Genomic DNA, 22,300 nt, shown 5'->3' on the forward strand with positions numbered 1-22,300 from the left:
GTGGTACATTGGAGTGTTGGTCAGTAGGAAGAATGGTCCTTACATTTGAAGTACTTTGGAAGACTTCCCCCTTGCAAACAGCTAAAAAGATCATTGTTGTCAGTGTTTACTCATCTGAGAGGCAGATATTGCTCATAGCTCAAGGAACCCCTAACAACCTTTGGAGGAACCCTGGCTGAGAATGGCTGGTCCACACTATACATAGGTGACAGGTAAAATCAGTTTAATTGAATAAAATGCTTACTACTTAATCTGGTCCCAGGACATGTGGGGATCTATTTATAAATGTTTTCACACTAGATTCATACAACTTTACTCAAGACTCACACATATTTTTCTTATAATAATAAAAAGACCAATTGGTCTTTTACTTCATTTAGGGATGCTAAAGTGTATACATAGCTAAAACCATTTTCTAGCTTTGAATAGAGTAGGGAGGGTCACCTAGTACAAACACAGGAGTGGTTCTCTCCAATGGGAACACAGACACCAATAAAAATTTGACAGGGGGTCTAACCCTTGCCCATTCTATCAAAAACTATCTAGTGTCAACTGTTCTTTATTTGTGTTGTTCCAGGACATCAGTATTTTTCTGGATTTTGAAACCATGAGAGATAAGGTATTTCAATGTCCTATAGCAAATCGAACATTATTCACCCTCACCTACCAGAAATGCCTTCAAGCTCTGAATTCAGCAGACTGTGTAGACATACTGGGACAGGTTCTACGCATGTATGGGATGATGTATTTGGACGCAAATATGATAGTAAATTTGCCAACTGAAATATTAGACGACCCCTTCCGAAACCTGTAAGTACAATGTCGTATGCAATTATTATCTGGCACATACAGCACTATTGTTGTGTCCTTTGATCCCATATCTACATGAGTGTATAACATATTTAATATATTTTAACTTCCTCTGAATTATGTGAGGAACTATAGAAAATATTAAAACTATGGAAAAAGCAGGTGGTTTGGGATTATGTAAATATCTGAATATTCACTCATAAAGCCTATCGTGCATGTATATGTAAGATCCACTTATCTTGCAATCCACCATGTTAAAGTGATACTAAACACACACTGTTTAATTTACATTATCCCTTATATTTCTGTATATAGATGATGGCACTGTAATTATTTTAATAAAAAAAAAATCTAAGTACTTTTTTCCTAATCAATATACAGCTGTCACATGAACCAACTCTTTCCCAGCCTGTCTGCAGGGAAACAGTGGCAGGAGGAGATTATTTTCCTCTGCTGCTCATCACATCTTCAAAATAAAAAAAAACAGACTTTGGAATACAGAGTAAACATAAATAATATCAATAAACTACTTTAAATTGTTATACAAATATGTACTGTATTTGAAATCAAATCTTTATTATTTTGTGGAAATAACATGGTGTGGGCAGATTTCTGCCAGTCACGTCCCTCCAGATTGTGTCTTCGAATAGGAGGAAGGTGATTTCTACAATAATCTACATTTAATATACTACCCCCATTGTTTTTAACTAGATAGTGGGCATGGAGGAGGAAGGGAGTGGGCTGTCATTTACCACTGTGTGTAAGCCCACATGTGTGACTCTATAGTCACATGGGCTGCTCAGGCGTGATTGGGAGGAAATACTCAGCACAGAAACTCACTGAAAACTGAGCATGTGCAGACTTGCCACTACAGCTACAAAATCTCTAGCTGAATTGGGGACATGAATCTCACAAGAAGAATCTCCATTGCTGTGTAGGACTCCATCCTTGTGAAATTTGGAATCCTCGGCTTTCCCATGATCTCTTGCCAAGTCCCAGTTTAGCCTCACCTAGGCATGCTTGCTGGATTCATGATTGTAAGATGAGTATGTAGTGCCCCTCTAGATAGCCACGGGAAGCTAGATAATTTTTAGTGAGATAGGCTGAATAGCAGCCTGGGCATGAGGCAGCCTGGGTGGGAGTCAGCCAAGTCAATTTAGGTCAGGGCTGAGGGCTCTGCAGGTCAGTTCCCTGATACCTCCCCTTTATCTAGAGACTTAGTGAAGTCTCTAGAACTTAGTGGGTGGGGGTGAGGAGGGGTTGGCCTGCACACTTATTGGTGAAAAATCCCCAAGTAGGAGGCTTGGCATTTGGACGGGGCAGCCTTTAAGTATAAGAGAGCAGGAGAGTTCGGGTGGAAGATGAAGTGAGAGGCTGAGATGCAGGAGCCTGGGAGGGGGCCCAGTGGGAAGAGGCATACCTCCAGGCTGAGGCTGGAAAAGAGGATCTCTCAACCTGAGCAGTCCCCTGAGAGAGGACCACCTGTGCAGCAGAGAAGGAGCCAGCCCAGCAGAGGGCCTGAATGCAGCCACCAACCCGTACCTGTCAAGACTAGGACTCCAAAAAAATTATATGCCACCTTTTGAGTTAAAGCAGAGTTCCACTCAAAAGTGGAAGTTCCACTTCCTCCCCCCTCCATTGCCATATTTGGCACCTTTTGGGGGGAGGGGGGGATTGGTTACCTGGTTTTGACAGGTATCTGCTCCCACTTCTGGCTCAGTTAACCGTGGCGAAGTGAGCCGGACGTTTGGCCCCTTCCTCCCTCCTGCAGTCTCCTGGGAACTTTCACAGGTCCCAGGAGACTGCCGGACCAATTAGGAAGCGCAGTGCGACTCGCACATGCGCAGTGGGCACCAGGCTGTGAAGCAACAAGCTGTCACAGCCTGGTGCCCACAGTTGAGATGCCGGCGCCGTGGAGGAAAAAAGGGGAGAAGGGATCGCGCGGGTGAGAACATCACTGGACTTCGGTACAGGTTTTGTGTGGTTTTGTAGCGTCTGACTTAATAAACACAAAAACGTCCAGAACTCCACTTTCTGTTCCGGTTTATGTCAGCAATGAGGTATAGATGGTCAGACAGCGATGCCTCAGAGAGATTTTGTATTTTATGAGGATTTATGATAACCATGTATACTGAGTACATTTTTGAGTACAAGACTTTAAATAACATGAACAGTTTTTTGAGGATATTAAACTTTGCTGGTGCATTCTCTATTCATTTCACAGTAGTCTATAAACATTTGTCTCCACACTTCTCCATTGACCTAATCCACAGCTGTAGCCCCACAAAAAGTCAAATGTAGATTTCACTAAGATTTCACTAAGCAAAAACTTGCTCAAAGCTATGATTCCCATGTAGTGCAGTCACCAAACTCTGCACTGTGGCAAGGAGTCCCAAGGTATGGATGTGGTCCAGTGGGGTGCTTGATATCAAGGGATACTTTCCATAGGCCTAAAGTTTGAGAAACCTTTGGATTTCCCTTTAAAATGTATTGGTGATTCAGTTTCCCATTCAAAGCAAGCAGGACTTCTTTTATGAGTCTACCCTTTCTCTTCTTGTTTTTTTAGGTCATCTGTGTTTAGAGATCTATATGATAAAATGACAGCTACTAACCAAAGAGCCGTGTATGAGTGGATGACTCAGACTCTTCAAAAATTCTACCCCGTGTATGGTGAGTGTAAAGTACATTTGCAGCCTTTTGCTGATATTGTAGATGAAACGCTCTCCTTTTCTTTAATCTAGCTTGTTACTGCAGCGTAACAGGATAGCCAATGAAAGGAAAGTGAGAATCAGCAGAGCCGATTGTGTCTCACTGACCTCCATTGCAGGACACACCTGTTAGAAAAAGAGAGAGCATCTCAGGACAGCAGGGTTTCCCTTGCCATGTACAATAACTCACTTAAAGATACAACTTCATCAGAGGCAAATGAAATTGTAAACGTCTGTTCCTTTGCTTTTGTGAAGTCAATTAATTGTACATATAGCTGGCAACATTTTAAATCATTATTACAGACACTTTGCCATCTAAGCTTGGAACATACAGCATTGTCAAGGTAAATTTTATACTGAAACTATAGTTTCTTTGTTTTTCTCAATGCTGCCCTTCAGAAAACAATAATGTAACTAATGTACTGAATTATAGAAACAAAAAAAAAGGGCGCACAGGCCTGGTGCATTACCTTAATAAAAATGGGATTTATTTATAAATAGTAAAATTCTCACAAAGAAATGTAAAATCAGACCACCAGACCACCCACAGGGGTTCCTGAACCACTCTGCATTCCTTGCGACATGCTTCCCATTTTGATTCCATTTTAATCTGATTTTACATTTCTTTGTGAGTATTTTACAATTTATAAATAAATCCCATTTTATGGAAATGCACCAGGCCTGTGCGCCCTCTTTTTGTTTCTTATATACAGTTCTCTTTGGATTTGCCTAGTCCGTTGAGGGCAGCAAGGCTTGCATTTCTCTCTCACTCATGTGGGGATACTGATATTGTTAGTCCACAGTCCATCGCAGGAGCACATGCATTCGATTGCTTTATTCTTCTTTACTGAATTAAAGAGTTAAATGCCACTTTCATTGTTTAAAATACACCTCCTGGTGCCAATATTCTTTCTCATGCCCTGTAGAGAGTACAAGAAAACCCAGGGCACTCTGCTTTGCAAGTAACTACCAGCTCCTGTAGTCTCTGGCTCTGTTCCACTCTCTCCAGCCTCCCTCTCCTTAGTGTTGGCTCATTACTGTAATAAACATGTTATAAATAGACCAATAAATAGACATTGGAATGAGACAACGGGCAGCTAGAGTTAATGATGATGCCAGTTTGTTTCAGGTATCATAGAATGACCCCTTCTTTAGGTCTTGGAGGTTTGGCAGCATGCTCAGAATTACTACAATGAAAAAGACTGATAGATGTCAACATAAATAAAATAATACTGTATAATAGTGCAATCCTTTGATTTACATGCAATATAAGACAAATTATTATAACCTTGGGAAAGGTTAATAATACCTCTATCAGACCTTTACTGTTGTCTGTATCCTTCAAAGGGTAAATTTACCCTCCCTTCCTGTCTCAGTGTTAATGGGAGGTAAACTCTAGAGAAGACATTCTCAACCAGCAGAATGGAACCCTAGGATTTATTCAGAGGTTCTATGAGTTCCTTCAGCTGTGGCTGATTGTCCTCCTATTTGATTTTGCCTGTATAGTTTTGGGGCCAACACAACAAAGCTGGCTGTATGACACCAATGATTGCTTTAGCTGTCTGTAAGGGGGCATTCTTCTCACTGTCCGCCAATATAACACATATTTTTTCCACTGACTCCCAATAAATTGGTTTTAGCAGGGTTTCCTCTAAACCTGAAAATAATTTCAAGGGTTCATTGGGGGTAAAAAGGCTGAGAAGGGCTGCTCTAGAGTGTATTCTCAGTATACTCCTATGGATCTTCACAATGTGCAGGGGTACCCTGCATTGTATTATGTGATCCACTGGGGGATGTTTCCCAGTGCTGCCATTGCTGAAATTTTAAAGTTATACTGCTTTCGAAGTGATTGTACGGAAATCTGATCATTATTACACGGCTTTCATTTGAAATTATTTGAAGGTACAAGCATGAAAATGTTTCACGAACGAAACCAGATCCTCTGATCTTTGTTTTATCAGTAGAGTTTTTGTCTGAAAATACAATACAAATACATTATTATTATTGTTATTATTATAATACAGAATTTATATAGGGCCAACAGTTTGCACCCTATATAAATACAAAATGAAGGTGGACATTACAGTTACAAAACAATTATAGTGTAAGAGGAAACAGAGGGCCCAGCTCATTAGAGCTTACAATCTAGGAGGAAGGGTTGAGTGATACAAAAGATAATAGCTGTGGGGGGATGAGCTGATGGAGGAAATAATAGGCAGTTTACTAGTTAGAAGCAGGATAGGCTTCTTTAAAAAGAGAGGTTTTCAGTGATCGTCTAATGTGTATAGATTAGGAGATAGCCGGACAGATTGGGGTAGGGAGTTCCATAGGACGGGAGAAGCTCGGAAGAAGTCCTGGAGGTGAGCATTGGAGGAGGTGACATGGGAACTAGAGAGCAGAAGGTTTTGGGAGGATCGAAGAGAGCAGTTTGGTTGATATTTTGAGATGAGGTTGGTGATGTAGCTGGGTGCAGAGTTGTGGATGGCTTTGAATTCGTATTTTGAATTTTATTCGTTGGGCAAGTGGAAGCCAGTGGAGGGACTGGCAGAGATTTGCAGGGAGTTGCAGTAGTCGAGGCTAGAGATAACCAGGGAGTGAATTAAGAGCTTTGTGGTATCACTGGTTAAAAAGATGCATATTCTGGAGATGTTGCAGAGGTTGAGGTAGCAGGATTTGGACAGGGATTGGATGTGAGCCTGAAAAGATAGTTTAGTATCCAGGGTTACCGCTAGCACCCTGGCATGCAGGGATGTGTTGATAGTGGTGCTATTGATCCTGACCAAGAAATCAGGGGAAGAGGCACATGGGGGAGGAAATATTATGAGCTCAATTTTGGATAGATTGAGTTTTAGAAAGTGGTGTGACATTCAGGCTGATATGTCTGTTAGTATATTGGAGATACGTGAGGAAACTGATGGGGTGAGCTGAGGAGAGATAAGATAGATTTGTCTGTCGTCAGCATAGAAATGGTATTGGAAACCATGGGAAGCTGACCCAAAGAAGAAGTGTAGTTCGAGAATAGGAGAGTTCCAAGGACAGAACCTTGGGGGACCACAACAGTAACAGGAGTTGGAGAGGAGGAAGTAGAGTAGTAAGTGACACTGAAGGTGCGGTGAGATATGTAAGATTCGAACCAACGGAGAGTTCAGTCACGGAGACCAAGTAAATAGAGTTTTTTGAGGAGGAGGGGGTAGTCAACTGTGTTAAAGGCAGCGGAGAGGTCGAAGAGTAAGAGTACGGAATAGTGATCGTTGGTTTTAGCGGTTAGTAAGTTGTTTGTGAGTTTTAGGAGAGCAGTTTCTGCTGAGTTTTATGGTGAAATCCAGACTGAGGGGGATCAAGAACGTTATTCTCAATGAGGTGGCAGCTCAGCAGGTTGTAGACTAGACGTTCAAGGAGTTTGGAGGAAAAAGAGAGTAAGGAGATGGGTCTTAGGTTGCCAACATTGGTGGGGTCCAATGAGGCCTTTTTAAGTATGGGGGTGACTACGCATATTTTAGAGAGTTGGGGAAGATGCCAGTAGAAAGGGAGAGATTGCAGATATGAGTTAAAGAGTGAAGGATAGAGCCAGAGAGTGGCCGTAGTATTTGCGAGGGAACAGGAACATTATATCACTTCCGAATTTTCTTTCTGTCATACAATAATTTTCATAACTTTATTAACCTCTTCACTTTCGATATGAGATTAGCATGCAAAAAAAAAACGTACGATCATTCATTCAATATTCTCATCGTGTGTACGGGGCTTAAGACTAACTGGCTCCTTGAAGAGCTGAGCTTACAGAAGGCAGACCCTAAAATGATACTAAGCACACAATGTTTAATGTACATTATCCTTTTTCTGTATGTGGATCATAGCACTGTAATTATTTTATTTAAAAAAAACCCATCTAAGTACCTTTTTCCTAATCAATATACAGCTGTCAAATGACCCAGAACTTTCCCAGCTTGTCTGCTGGGAAACATAAGCAGGAGGAGCTTCTAGTCCTGTGCTGTTAGTCACATATTCAAAATAAAAAACAGCCCTTGGAATACAGAGTAAAAATAAATATTTATTATTAATAAACGGTTTTAAATAGCCATACAAATATATATTTGAAATCAAATATGGATTATTTTTTGGCAATAACATGGTGTGGGTGGATTTCTATCACTCACAGGCTGTGTCACATCCCTCCAGTCTGTGTCTTAGAATACCAGGGAGGTGAAGCCTCCATCAGTCAAGATTTAATATCCCACCCTCATTGTGTTTAGCTGGTTAGTGGGCATGGAGGAGGAGGGAGGGAGTGGGCTGTCATTTACCACTATATATGCCCACATTTGTGACTCAATAGTCACATGGGCTTTCTGATGTGATAAGAAAGAAATGATCAGCATAGAAACTCACTGAAAACTGAGCATGTGCAGTAACTGCCAACACTGCTCTGTAAAATCCCCGCTGTTTTGGGGACATGAACAGAAGGTAGAGATAGAGAATAGCAGGATCTACCAGATTTTTGCAAAATATAGAAAATGAATCCCTTAGTGACTAATTGAGTTTGAACAGTATTTTAAATATTTTTTAATGATGTGGATTTAGTGACTCTTTAATGCTATGGATGTCTGGGATGTATTTATCATCTTAGTGTAGAAATATATTCTATGATTACAGAAGCCAATGGATCATCATCATCATGGGTAACCGCAGAGAGCCTCTGGATATTGGGACAACTTATGGTTCTTCTACCACTGAATGAAATCAAGAAAATAAATATTAATGAGGTAGGTTAAAAATAAATATTTATTCTCTTCACAATTATTCTGACTCCAGTTCTATCAGACTTTTATGTCTGGCTTGAGCAAAGTTGAGCCATGCACTGCAGACAATCTTTGCCAGCTAGCTGAATTCACCAAAATAGTTGGCATCCACAAACATAATTTATCGTATGTAGGTGGATTCAAGTATATACAAAGATGATGTGGTAGAATTAAGTATTTGGAGGTCAAAGGAAACATTCTCATCTAAACTTGGTTTACAGGATGAAAAAGGCAATTGTATCACAAACTGGTGAAGCTGATGACTGGAGAAGCTTCTAGAAGTCAGTAGGCTTTGTCCCCCTCTCCCCATTAAGGATTGGCACCTTTGTAGAGTGGGGGAGGGAGCGGGTACCCAAAATTGACATATACCCACTTCCACTGGGATCGCCTGGGTGATCAAAAGCGGACGTTGTCCTTCCCCTCCCTCCCCATAGTTTTCTGGGACATGTGACAGATCCCAGAAGACTACAGCACCATTCACAAAGTGCAGCACTACATGCACATGTGCAGTGGGCATCTGGCTGTGAAGCTACTGCTGTCACAGCCGGGTGCGCACACTGAAGATGCCGGCGTCGGGGAGAGAAGACGGCTGGTGAAACCAACCATGGTGAGGACACCGCTCAACTGAGGGACAGATAGGTGTCTGTATTTTAAGTCAGCAGCTACAATTTTTGTAGCTGCTGACTTTTATTTTTTTTTTTATTTAACTGGAACTCCGCTTTAAAGTGGTAATAAACTCAAAAGCAAACATTTATTATATTGCAGCTTACCCGTTCCTAGCTGTGATGGCTGCATTTGCTTTCTTTTTCTTATTTTCACCTGGTGATCTGGTCAGTAAGTCTGTTGTTTTTCAAAAGAACGAGCTATCCTGCAGATGTAGCAGTTACAGGGATGAGACAAACCATTCACCACTGACAGGGGTTCTTACACTAGTCAGCTTTTATTTATTTATTTACATAAAACCTTTATCCCAAAAGGATAAAAGCTATTGCTATAACTGCTTATAAAGTATTAGCTGAAGTTTGGCCTCAGTTTGTTAGTGTATCGGCAACTGCTAGCACATCTAGCAATCCCCTCCCCCAGATTAACAAAGCTGCTGTCCAAAGGTGCCCCCTGTGCTCCTTTATCCAGAGTTGAGGCACTCTAATACAGGAGGTGTGTTACATGCCAGATCACCAGGTGAATATAGAGGGGGGAAAAGCCTACAAAAATAAAACTAATGCAGCTACCACATCTAATGATTGGTACTGTAAGCTGCAATATATATTTGGTCTTGGGTTTAATACTGTTTTAAATTCACTAATGTGCAGTCAGCAATCTATTCATAATAAAAATCTGTCTACAGTGAGAACATTTTCTAAGATAGTGAAACATTCCATATGCTAAGACTTATTCTAGAACTAATTAGTTTAACACTCTGCTCTGTTCCTAGATCCGCGTGTTTATTAGCTATGACAATGCTACAAAGCAGCTGGATACAGTGTATGATATCACACAAGATCTTGCCAAAGCATTTCTGGCACTTATAAACTCATCGGGGTTTGATATGAGGAACATCTCCACTATATACAGGTAAAATGTCAGTATATTTCATGTATTTTCAGGCTTCTCTAGTCAAAATGTGAAAAAAATTAAAGTGAGCAGCTACAAAAACTGTAGCTGCTGACTTTTAAAAAATAGACAGCTGACTCTCAATCCAGCGGTGTCCTCACTGCAGCCGGTTTCACTGGACGTCTTCTCACCGCAGCATCTTACGCCTGGGCACACGGCTGTGACAGCTTGCGGCTTTACAGCCAGGTGCCCACTGTGCATGCATGCACCTTGTGAATGGTCCCGTAGTCTTCTGGGACCTGGGGTAGTCTTCTGGGGTCTGTTCATAATATTAGAGGGTGCCTCGGGACTGTCCATAATTCTAAAGGGTGCCTCGGGTCTGTTCATAATATTAGAGGGTGCCTCGGCACTGTCCATAATTCTAAATAGTGCCTTGGTACTGTCCATAATTATAGAGGGTGCATTGTAACTGTCCATAATTTTAGAGGGTGCCTTGGAACTGTCCATAATTCTAAAGGGTGTCTCAGGACTGGCTGTAATTCTAAAGGGTGCCTCGGGACTGTCTATAATTTTAGAAGGTGCCTCGGGACTGTCCATAAATCTAAAGGGTGCCTCAGGTCTGTCCATAATATTAGAGGGTGCCTCGGGACTGTCCATACTTCTAAAGAGTGCCTCGGGACTGTTCATAATTTTAGAGGGTGCATTGGAACTGTCCATAATTTTAGAGGGTGCCTCGGGACTGTCCATAATTCTAAAGGGTGCATTAGGACTGTCCATAATTTTAGAGGGTGCCTTGGGACTGTCCATAATTCTAAAGGGTGCCTCCGGACTGTCCATAATTCTAAAGGGTGCCTTGGGTCTGTCCATAATTTTAGAGGGTGCCTCGGGACTGTCCATAATTCTAAAGGGTGCCTCAGGACTGTCCATAATTTTAGAAGGTGCCTCGGGACTGTCCATAATTTTAAAGGGTGCCTTGAGACTGTCCATAATTCTAAAGGGTGCCTCGGGACTGTCCATAATTCTAAAGGGTGCCTCAGGACTGTCCAAAATTTTAGAGGGTGCCTCGGGACTGTCCATAATTTTAAAGGGTGCCTCGGGACTGTCCATAATTTCAGAGGGTGCCTTGGGACTGTCCATAATTCTAAAGGGTGCCTCGGGACTGTCCATAATTTTAGAGGGCGCATTGAAATTGTCCATAATTTTAAAGGGTGCCTTGACTGAAAAAAGGTTGAGAGACACTGGCCTAGACAATCGCAGCAGAAGTGTCAGCGTGTACCTGTCAAAATCGGGTACCCGCTCCCCAAAGTTGCCAATCCTTAACAGGGATTGGGGGACGAGGCCTTAAAATGGAACTTCCCCTTTTGGGTGGACCTCCACTTTAAGGAACCATGATCTTCACCCTACAGTCCTCCACTGACCATTGACAGTTGTCACTGACTCTCTGATGACCTCCAATCTCTTTGAGGGCATGATGGGTGACAGGTAGTAGGTAGACCAAAGAACTTAATGCCTGAGCAAGACAAAAATGTTTACAGGCGTCAAGCTCTTGGGCATTAATTCATTTCATTGACTTGAATTCTAGGTACTGAAATGAATGCTCAAGCCCTAAACACACCTAGCATTAACACACATTTAGGCTTGTTTACAAGCATCAAGCGTTTTTTCTGCCAAAATGCTGCTGCTCCTGGACACACTGGCAGTGGGTTTTTTCCTGCCTCTAAACTCTGCTGCACTAAATGCTGCTAAAAGTCTATTTGTTCATGGACACATAGGCTAACATGGAGGGGTGTTAGCAGGAAGCAGGAAAAAAAATACCTGACGCCACTAAAAGCAGCAGTAATAACATCCTGTGTGTATGAGGCCTTAAGGTAAGTTTTGATCTTGGACTAGCAGGAAGAAAGTTTAAAGATAACTCTAAGACCTGGTTCACACTGATGCGGTGCTGATACTTTGGCAAGTGAAACCTGAACAAAGCTGGAGACCGCTGTAACAGATAAATGGCCTGTGGAATGGCCTGTGTCTTGCTGCCCATCTCCAGATATCCAGCCAAGAGGACCCCAGTGTTGGGCTGGGAGTGGGACTTCTTGCAGGAGACAGTCTCTTCCACAGACCCTTACCATTGCACCACTGACACTGTGAGGCCTACATCTCATCTGCTGCCTTGTGGTGCACAGAGTACAGCCGGCCTCATTCACCTCCATCCAGCCTACACGAGTGACTATCAGGGGCCTGACAGGAGGACACCTTCATATGGTGGTGAGAGGTCCTTTGGCCCCTCTTATTTATATTAATCTCGCTTGCTGTCTTTGGAAACTTTGATGTTGCCAGTAGAGCTCTCCCCAAGACCCTTTGGGAATATTCACTCCATAGCCTGGATATGGATTACAAGTACCCTCACTTTGAGGGTGAAATGCTCCAATGTGAGATCAAGGGCCCCACCACCAGCAGACCCGCTTTTTATATCTTTGGCCAATGGCTAGACAGGGCCCATACACTGTAGTTAGTGTTATTTGTGCTATGTTGTGTTGTAGAGGTATTTACTTCAGTTAGTGCTTTTGTATCAATGTTGTTCTCTATTCAGTCACCTAGGGCATTCTGCCAGGGTAATTTGAAAAGCAGTTAGTGGGAAAACAGCATTTACCTTGTTGCATTTATATGTGTTTCAGTATTTGATATTGGGTTAACACTGTCACTGTCAAAACTTTAACATTCTTCAGCCCTTTGTACATCTGGTACAGTTGTGGCCAAAATTATTCAACCCCCAATGCTGTAAAGGGGTTTAGGGACTATAGTGTACATTTGGAATTGTATTCAGAATCAAATCCTACAAGGACGTTGTAACTACCCAAATGCAACTAAAATGACATCAATTGTTTATGTAATACAGTAGTAAATGGTTCTTATGTGGTTTCTTCATTGCCACAATTATTCAACCCCTTAAAGACTACCACTCTGAAGAACAGAGGTTCATACAGGTGCTTTCCATCAGGTATTGAAAACACCTGTGGATGTCACCGAGCAGCAATCAAGCATAATAAGCACCAATTAGGCAGCTTTAAAATGACTGTGATACTCAGCTCCTTCTAGACATTTACTGGTGTGGTTACAAACATGGTGAAGGCAAGAGAATGGTCCAGGAAGACAAGAGAAGAGGTGATTTCTCTTCACAGGAAGGGCAATGGCTATAAGAAGATTGCAAAGATGTTAAACATACCAAGAGACACCTTAGGAAGCATCATTCGCAAATTCAAGGCAAAGGGCACTGTTGAAACGCTACCTGGTCGTGGCAGAAAGAAGATGCTGACTTCGACTGCTGTGCGCTACCTGAAGCGTAGAGTGGAGAGAAGTCCCCGTGTGACTGCTGAGGAACTGAGAAAAGATTTGTCAGATGTGGGTACAGAAGTTTCAGCCCAGACAATAAGACGCACACTGCGTAATGAAGGCCTCCGTGCCAGAACTCCCAGGCGTACCCCCTTGCTGTCTCCAAAGAATAAGAAGAGTCGACTGCAGTATGCCAAAAGCCATGTGGACAAACCACAAAAGTTGTGGGATAGTGTTCTGTGGACTGATGAAACAAAATTAGAACTGTTTGGGCCCATGGATCAACGCTATGTTTGGAGGAGGAAGAACAAGGCCTATGATGAAAAGAACACCTTGCCTACTGTGAAGCATGGTGGAGGGTCAATCATGCTTTGGGGCTGTTTTGCTTCTGCAGGTACAGGGAAGCTTCAGCGTGTGCAAGGTACCATGAATTCTCTTCAGTACCAGGAGATATTGGATGGAAACGTGATGCAGTCCGTCACACACCTGAGGCTTGGGAGACGTTGGACCTTTCAACAGGACAATGATCCCAAGCATACCTCCAAGTCCACTAGAGCATGGTTGCAGAGGAAAGGCTGGAACATTTTGGAGTGGCCATCGCAGTCACCAGACTTAAATCCGATTGAGAACCTCTGGTGGGACTTAAAGAAAGCAGTTGCAGTGCGCAAGCCTAAGAATGTGACTGAACTGGAGGCCTTTGCCCATGAAGAATGGGCGAAGATACCCGTAGATCGCTGCAAGACACTTGTGTCAAGCTATGCTTCACGTTTAAAAGCTGTTATAACTGTAAAAGGATGCTGTACTAAGTACTAAGATTGAATGTCACTTGGGGGTTGAATAAAACTGATAATGCTGTGAGCACAGAAAAGACATTTGTGGTTATTTCATTATAACTGTTATGTTATATTTGTCTGACCTACAAGTGCCTCTTTAATGTAAATGTAAGCAAGATGACTGAATGATCAAAAGCAATGTCAAACTGGCCAAAACACTCAATTTCAGTGGGGGTTGAATAATTTTGGCCACAACTGTACATCGAAAGTCTGAAGAGGTTAAACAAGCTTGAAGCCGTGAGCTTGTTTCTGTTTTTACTAGCCGGCTCCTGGCGTTACTGTAAATATGATCTGGGCGGCTTTAGAGCTGCCCGATCACTATTATTTGACTTGCTGAGTGCCGTGTGTGAAAAATTAAAATTTGCTCCAGGGAGGAAGTGTTTAAACAGCACTTCTTTACAGAGTTTTTTCTTACTTAAAGTGAAACTAAAATCATTTTTACCTTAATGCATTCCTTGCACTAAGGTAAAAAACATTTTTTATTTCTCTGTCCTCCTCCTTCTCTGTGTGAAGGGGAAGAGAGGGGAGAAGAAATTCAGCACTGAGCACAGCTGCATCTCCTCTCCCCTCTCTTTCTCTTCACACAGGGACTCGAACAGCAGCAGGAACCATTGGCTTCTGTTGCTGTCAATCAAATGCAGTAAAGGAGTCCTGCTAAGTCCTGCTGTGTATGTCTATGGAGTGCAGCTCGGGAGTAATCAGACACTGTGTGCCTCCATAGCAACAGCTTGCTATGGGGACAAATATTATAGAGAGAAACTTGAAAAAAAGAAACTAACGCAGTCATCACATTTTAGGACTGTTAAGCTGTAATATATTTCATTTTTGTTCCTGGGTTTAGATTTCCTTTAATGGCAGCTCTGTCTTGCAGAGGTGCTGATTAGAGATGAGCGAAGTATTCAAAAATTCGATTCGGCTGATTCGGCGAATTCGAGGAATAAATTCGATTCGATGCGAATATATTCGCTGCGAATTTAACTTATAAAAAGGGTGTTTCTAGGCTTCAGAGAGACTTTATATTAGTGCAGAACACTGTACCTTTAATTTAAATGCCCTTGGAGTCTGCTGGGGAAGAGAAATAATACTGTCAGTCAGTATGACATGCAGATGAGTGCCGTCGATCTTAGAATCACCGCACACTTCACTCATTTGGGCAGTCACGGGGCCAAAACCAGAGTGTGGAGCCACAGTGTGGCGGTGGAGGCAGCAGCAATGGGAGGCCATACAGCACCCTATGACAAAATGGAACCCACCAGCAGTGTGAGGAGACCTGAAAGTGGCACATGGCAGAGTGTGGCGATGGAGACAGCAGCAATGGGAGGCCGTACAGGGATCCATGAGACACTCTGGACCTGGCAGCAGCATGAGGAGGCGGTACAGGGGCCCATGGCATATTACGGGACTGGCAGCAGCAATGGGAGGCCCGTAATCTGCCAGCACCCTATGACAAAATGGAACCCACCAGCAGTGTGAGGAGACCTGAAAGTGGCACATGGCAGAGTGTGGCGATGGAGACAGCAGCAATGGGAGGCCGTACAGGGACCCATGAGACACTCTGGACCTGGCAGCAGCATGAGGAGGCGGTACGGGGGCCCATGGCAGATTACGGGCCTGGCAGCAGCAATGGGAGGCCCGTAATCTGCCAGCACCCTATGACAAAATGGAACACACCAGCAGTGTGAGGAGACCTGAAAGTGGCACATGGCAGAGTGTGGCGATGGAGACAGCAGCAATGGGAGGCCATACAGGGACCCATGAGACACTCTGGACCTGGCAGCAGCATGAGGAGGCGGTACGGGGGCCCATGGCAGATTACGGGTCTGGCAGCAGCAATGGGAGGCCCGTAATCTGCCAGCACCCTATGACAAAATGGAACCCACCAGCAGTGTGAGGAGACCTGAAAGTGGCACATGGCAGAGTGTGGCGATGGAGACAGCAGCAATGGGAGGCCGTACAGGGACCCATGACACACTCTGGACCTGGCAGCAGCATGAGGAGGCGGTACAGGGGCCCATGGCAGATTACGGGCCTGGCAGCAGCAATGGGAGGCCCGTAATCTGCCAGCACCCTATGACAAAATGGAACCCACCAACAGTGTAAGGAGACCTGAAAGTGGCACATGGCAGAGTCTGGCGATGAAGTCAGCAGCAATGGGAGGCCGTACAGGGACCCATGACACACTCTGGACCTGGCAGCAGCAAGAGGAGGCGGTACAGGGGCCCATGGCAGAGTGGCGAAGCGTAAGCAGCTTAAATTGAAGGCCATACAGAGGCCTATGTTAAAAATAATAACATGTTTGGGGCATGATTCATGGCGGATTTAGTCAGTTGTGTCAGGAACTGGTGGTTTGAAATCTAGACTAATCCACGCCTGATTCATTTTCACAAACGTGAGTCTCTCCACACTTTGGGTGGACAGTCGTGTCCTCCGCGGAGTTACAATACCTCCTACCGCACTAAACACGCGCTCCGATGCCACGCTACTGGCCGGGCATGACAGCCTTTCAAGGGCAAATTCAGCTAGTTGGGGCCAAAGGTCAAGTTTCGTTGCCCAGTAGTCAAGGGGATTGTCTACCTCGGTTGGCAGGGTGCTGTCCAAGTAGGCCCGAGCCTGTTGTTCGAGGTCCTGCTCCAGGTCCACCTGATGCTGCTGCTGCTGCGGCTGGTTAGTAGTTTCCTCACTGCGCTGGTGAAGAAAGCTACTCATCATTGACTGCAGACTGAGGCAGCCGCTGCTGGTGGAGCTGCCACTAATCCTACCACCCCACCCCTCCCCTGCTGCCATGGCAGCGGAACGCGAGCGCACAGGGCCCACAGTGTCTGAGGATGGACGTTGGCGCACAAAGGCAGAGACCAACTGACTACATAGGTGGTTTTTATAGTACGTTATTTTGGCCTCCCTCTCAGCAGGTGTGAAAAAGGCCACCATTTTTGAACGGTAGCGAGGGTCCAACAAGGTGGACAGCCAAAAGTCATCCCTCTGTCTGATGGTTATTATTCGGCTGTCGCTACGCAAGCAACCGAGCATGCTATGGGCCATTTGTGCCAAGGAATGCGAGGGACTCCCTGCCTCCATCTCCACAGCATACTGCCACGGTGCGTCTGGGTCCTCTGTCTCCTCCTCCTCCTCTACCAGATGCTCCTGCTCCTCCACTCCTGTCCGCTGAGTGGAAAAACCACCCATTTCACTCAATAATTCCTGAGCACCAATGTCCTCCTCTACCTCCTCCTCTTCTTCCTGTCCTGCCCCCACAGGGGTCATGTGGCGTTGAGATCTGTGCGCCACGTCTACCGCACCCTGACCAGCCATTGTTAACAGCATTTGTTCCAGGACGTGCAACAGAGGAATGACGTCGTTCATCCCATAGTCCTGCCGACTCACGAATAGCGTGGCCTCCTCAAAGGGTCTGAGCAAGCGGCAGGTGTCACGCATGAGCTGCCAATGGCTGACATCTAAGTTACACAGGGGAGTACCTTTATCCGCTTGTAACATCAGGAAATCGGTGATGGCCTTTCGCTGTTCGTAAAGGCGGTCTAACATGTGTAGGGTTGAATTACACCTTGTTGCAACGTCGCAGATCAGGCGATGCTGTGGAATTCCGTTCTGCCGCTGCAGCTCAAGGAGGGTGTGCTTTGCGGTGTAGGAATGGCTGAAATGCATGCAAAGTTTACGTGACATTTTAAAGATGTCTTGCAGTGGGATGGTGGATTTTAGGAACCGCTTGACAACCAGATTGAACACGTGAGCCATGCATGGCGCATGGCACAACCTTCCTTGACGCAGAGCAGACACCATGTTCTTTCTGTTGTCGGTCAACATGGTTCCGATTTTCAGTTTGCGCGGAGACAGCCATCTGTCGATTTCTCTGTTCATTACACTCAGAAGTTCCTCCCCTGTGTGACTACGTTCGCCAAGGCATACCAGGTGCAGCACAGCGTGACACCGTTGCGCCCTGCACATGTGATATGCCGGTCGGGTAATGGGACTTGGCACGAGGGTGGCGGCTGAGGACACGGCGGAAGAAGAGGTGGTAGAGGCGGACATCTTTGCTGGACCAAGGACGTGCAAACATGGAGGCAAAAGCGGCGTGACCTGTCCAAGTTGCTGGTGCGGCTGTGCCGGCACCACGTTCACCCAGTGGGCCGTAAATGACATGTACTGTCCCTGACCGTAGTTACAGCTCCACACGTCGGCGCTGCCGTGCACTTTGGCAGAGACCGACATGCTCAAAGACTGGCCCACCATCTCTTCTACATGTGAATGCAGGGCTGGCACTGCCTTTTTGGCGAAGAAATGCCGGCTTGGCACTCTCCACCGCTGCGCGGCACAAGCCATCATTTCTCGGAAAGGTGCTGAGTCCACCACTTGGAAAGGGAGGGACTGCAGCACCAGCAACTTGGACAGGAGGACGTTCAGCTTCTGCACCGTCGGGTGCGTGCTCGCAAACTGTTGTCTCTTGGAAACGGATTCCAAGAAAGACTGCTGACGGAATCCGTGAAGAGGAGTAGCAGGAGAAGGAGCATCTGAACGAGCGGAAGATGCCAACGAGCGACAACTCCCCTCAGCAGAGGTGTTGGAGCCTTGACTGGCTGATAGAGGGCGATTGACGTCGGGTGACGGAGCAAGTAACGGAGCGGGTGATGGAGCGGGGGCTGGGGCAGGCAGAACCGCCGTATCTTTATCACGGTTTTCCCAGGCCACCAAATGGCGACGCTGCATATGCTGACGCAACGCTGTAGTCCCAACATGGGCCCCCTGGCCACGCTTGACTTTCTGGCCACATAGTCGACATACGGCTACGTTTACTTCCTCGGGCGGCTTGACGAAAAATTGCCACACCGCCGAGTAGGAAACTTTGCCCCCGCTACTCCTCACTGGCTGACTGCTACTTCCTCCGTGCACACCGGCACCACTACTGGCCGTGGTGGTAGGCTGCAGTGGAGCTGGTGCTCTACTCCGTGGCCGTTTGCCTCCACTGACACTGCTGCGACCCTGCTGCCTCCTGGGCAACCCACCGACTGTTTTGCTCGCTGCCAAGCTGGCACCCTCTTCTCCTGATGATGCGGAAGCAATAGCCTGATGACGACGAGGCTGCCAAGTGCGATCAGCCTCATCATCATCAATTAGGGTCTCCGCCTCACTACTAGCCCCCTCGGCTGCGTGTGGGTCAGGAGACAGACCTGTCTCTAGACCGGCTACCGAGCCACTCTCCTCGCCAGTACTTCTTCGCCTGGCTGCTGAAGAGGCGGATGTCTCCCCCCGTTCCTGACCGCCCTCTGTTAGCTCTTCCTCACTGTACAGTGGGGCTGAGCCCACAGCATGCGATACTTCGCTTGGTGAGGGAACACCAAAGGACAGGGGCAGGTAGAGGACACGTGATTTCAGTGGGCTTGCTCCCGGGCCATGCCAACTAACGGTTGTGTCTGACGTACCCACCGACCGTTGGCTGTAGGTGTCAGAGGTGACCTGGGAAGAGGAAGACGACCGAGCCAACCAATCGATGACGGCAGGGTTGTCGGTGGAGACACGACCGCTGGATGACACCGGGAGCACTGGCCTCTGGCTGCGACTAGTGCTGCCTCGACCCCTTCCTCTGCTGCCACGTCTGCTCGCTCCTAAAACATGGCCTCCTCTGACACTCCTCTGCGTGTTGTCTGACATACTCTTTAATTCAACGATTCTGTGTCCCTGAGTAACAATTCTGTGTCCCTCAGTAACAATTCTGTGTCTGTCCCTGAGTAACAATTCTGTGTCCCTGAGTAACAATTCTGTGTCCCTGAGTAACAATTCTGTGTCCCTCAGTAACAATTCTGTGTCCCTCAGTAACAATTCTGTGTCTGTCCCTGAGTAACAATTCTGTGTCCCTGAGTAACAATTCTGTGTCCCTGAGTAACAATTCTGTGTCCCTCAGTAACAATTCTGTGTCCCTGAGTAACAATTCTGTGTCCCTCAGTAACAATTCTGTGTCCCTGAGTAACAATTCTGTGTCCCTCAGTAACAATTCTGTGTCTGTCCCTGAGTAACAATTCTGTGTCCCTCAGTAACAATTCTGTGTCCCTCAGTAACAATTCTGTGTCCCTCAGTAACAATTCTGTGTCTGTCCCTGAGTAACAATTCTGTGTCCCTGAGAAACAATTCTGTGTCCCTCAGTAACAATTCTGTGTCCCTCAGTAACAATTCTGTGTCCCTGAGTAACAATTCTGTGTCCCTGCGTAACAATTCTGTGTCCCTCAGTAACAATTCTGTGTCCCTCAGTAACAATTCTGTGTCCCTCAGTAACAATTCTGTGTCTGTCCCTGAGTAACAATTCTGTGTCCCTGAGTAACAATTCTGTGTCCCTCAGTAACAATTCTGTGTCCCTCAGTAACAATTCTGTGTCCCTCAGTAACAATTCTGTGTCTGTCCCTGAGTAACAATTCTGTGTTTCTCAGTAACAATTCTGTGTCCCTCAGTAACAATTCTGTGTCTGTCCCTGAGTAACAATTCTGTGTCTGTCCCTGAGTAACAATTCTGTGTCCCTGAGTAACAATTCTGTGTCCCTCAGTAACAATTCTGTGTCCCTCAGTAACAATTCTGTGTCTGTCCCTGAGTAACAATTCTGTGTCCCTCAGTAACAATTCTGTGTCCCTCAGTAACAATTCTGTGTCTGTCCCTGAGTAACAATTCTGTGTCCCTGAGTAACAATTCTGTGTCCCTGAGTAACAATTTTGTGTCCCTGAGTAACAATTCTGTGTCCCTCAGTAACAATTCTGTGTCTGTCCCTGAGTAACAATTCTGTGTCCCTGAGTAACAATTCTGTGTCCCTCAGTAACAATTCTGTGTCCCTCAGTAACAATTCTGTGTCCCTCAGTAACAAATCTGTGTCTGTCCCTGAGTAACAATTCTGTTTCCCTGAGTAACAATTCTGTGTCCCTCAGTAACAATTCTGTGTCCCTCAGTAACAATTCTGTGTCTGTCCCTGAGTAACAATTCTGTGTCCCTGAGTAACAATTCTGTGTCCCTCAGTAACAATTCTGTGTCCCTCAGTAACAATTCTGTGTCTGTCCCTGAGTAACAATTCTGTGTCCCTCAGTAACAATTCTGTGTCCCTCAGTTACAATTCTGTGTCTGTCCCTGAGTAACAATTCTGTGTCCCTGAGTAACAATTCTGTGTCTGTCCCTGAGTAACAATTCTGTGTCTGTCCCTGAGTAACAATTCTGTGTCTGTCCCTGAGTAACAATTCTGTGTCCCTCAGTAACAATTCTGTGTCCCTCAGTAACAATTATGTGTCCCTCAGTAACAATTCTGTGTCTGTCCCTGAGTAACAATTCTGTGTCTGTCCCTGAGTAACAATTCTGTGTCTGTCCCTGAGTAACAATTCTGTGTCCCTCAGTAACAATTCTGTGTCCCTCAGTAACAATTCTGTGTCCCTCAGTAACAATTCTGTGTCTGTCCCTGAGTAACAATTCTGTGTCTGTCCTTGAGTAACAATTCTGTGTCCCTCAGTAACAATTCTGTGTCCCTCAGTAACAATTCTGTGTCCCTCAGTAACTATTCTGTGTCTGTCCCTGAGTAACAATTCTGTGTCTGTCCCTGAGTAACAGTTCTGTGTCTGTCCCTGAGTAACAATTCTGTGTCTGTCCCTGAGTAACAATTCTGTGTCCCTCAGTAACAATTCTGTGTCTCTCAGTGTTAGGAATGGACTGGCCAGCAATGGTGGGACTCACCTGCCTTTTGATCTGCAGTACCAGGGCTGGCCAGCGGGTGCTCCCAGCAATCAGAGACTCAACCTTTCAGCCAGCTAACACCTGGAACTGATGATGCTGGGGTATTTAAGGGATGGCCAGACTTGCAGACTCTGCCTTGGTGTTGTGTTTGTCCTGGGCCCTGTATCTGTCCTGCATCCTGTTTCTGTTCCTTTGCTGACTTCTCCTGCTCTGATCCTGGCTTGTGACCCTGACCATTCCTCTGTCTGACCCTCTGTACTATGCTGCTTGCTACCTGCTGAACCTGGCCTGTGACCCCGACTATTCTCCGCTTGCTCCCCCTGTACCTACCTGCCCAATTGATATTGACCCGGCCTGCCTGACGACGCTTGCTTGTATATACTGTTATCTGTGGGTGGTTTGGTTTGGTTTGTTTGCACTGTATTATGTTTTAGTATTGCACTGCGTTTATGTTTGTACTGTTAGTGTTAATAAATTATATTGTTTATAACATATCTGAGGTCTGCGTTTCCCTGCTTCAGTCACACACCTCTGGTCATACCTGGGAGCCCTGACATTACACCAAGGCCAATCC

General features: G+C 45.4%; 1 protein-coding gene across 1 annotated transcript in view; it reads left to right on the forward strand.

Annotated features, from left to right (window-relative positions):
- Positions 1–22,300, forward strand: part of OTOA (otoancorin) — a 112,843-nt gene that overhangs the window by 3,368 nt on the left and 87,175 nt on the right. Inside the window, exons 2-5 of the mRNA XM_089674777.1 lie at positions 578–810; positions 3,377–3,480; positions 8,169–8,278; positions 9,747–9,886. Of these exons, the coding sequence (XP_089530903.1) occupies positions 578–810; positions 3,377–3,480; positions 8,169–8,278; positions 9,747–9,886 (587 nt within the window). The remainder of the gene's footprint in view (positions 1–577; positions 811–3,376; positions 3,481–8,168; positions 8,279–9,746; positions 9,887–22,300) is intronic.

The sequence above is a fragment of the Staurois parvus genome, unplaced genomic scaffold, assembly GCF_062004578.1.
Source record: "Staurois parvus isolate SC_StPar_1 unplaced genomic scaffold, SC_StPar_1.0 ptg000152l, whole genome shotgun sequence".
NCBI classification, from domain to species: Eukaryota; Metazoa; Chordata; class Amphibia; order Anura; family Ranidae; genus Staurois; species Staurois parvus.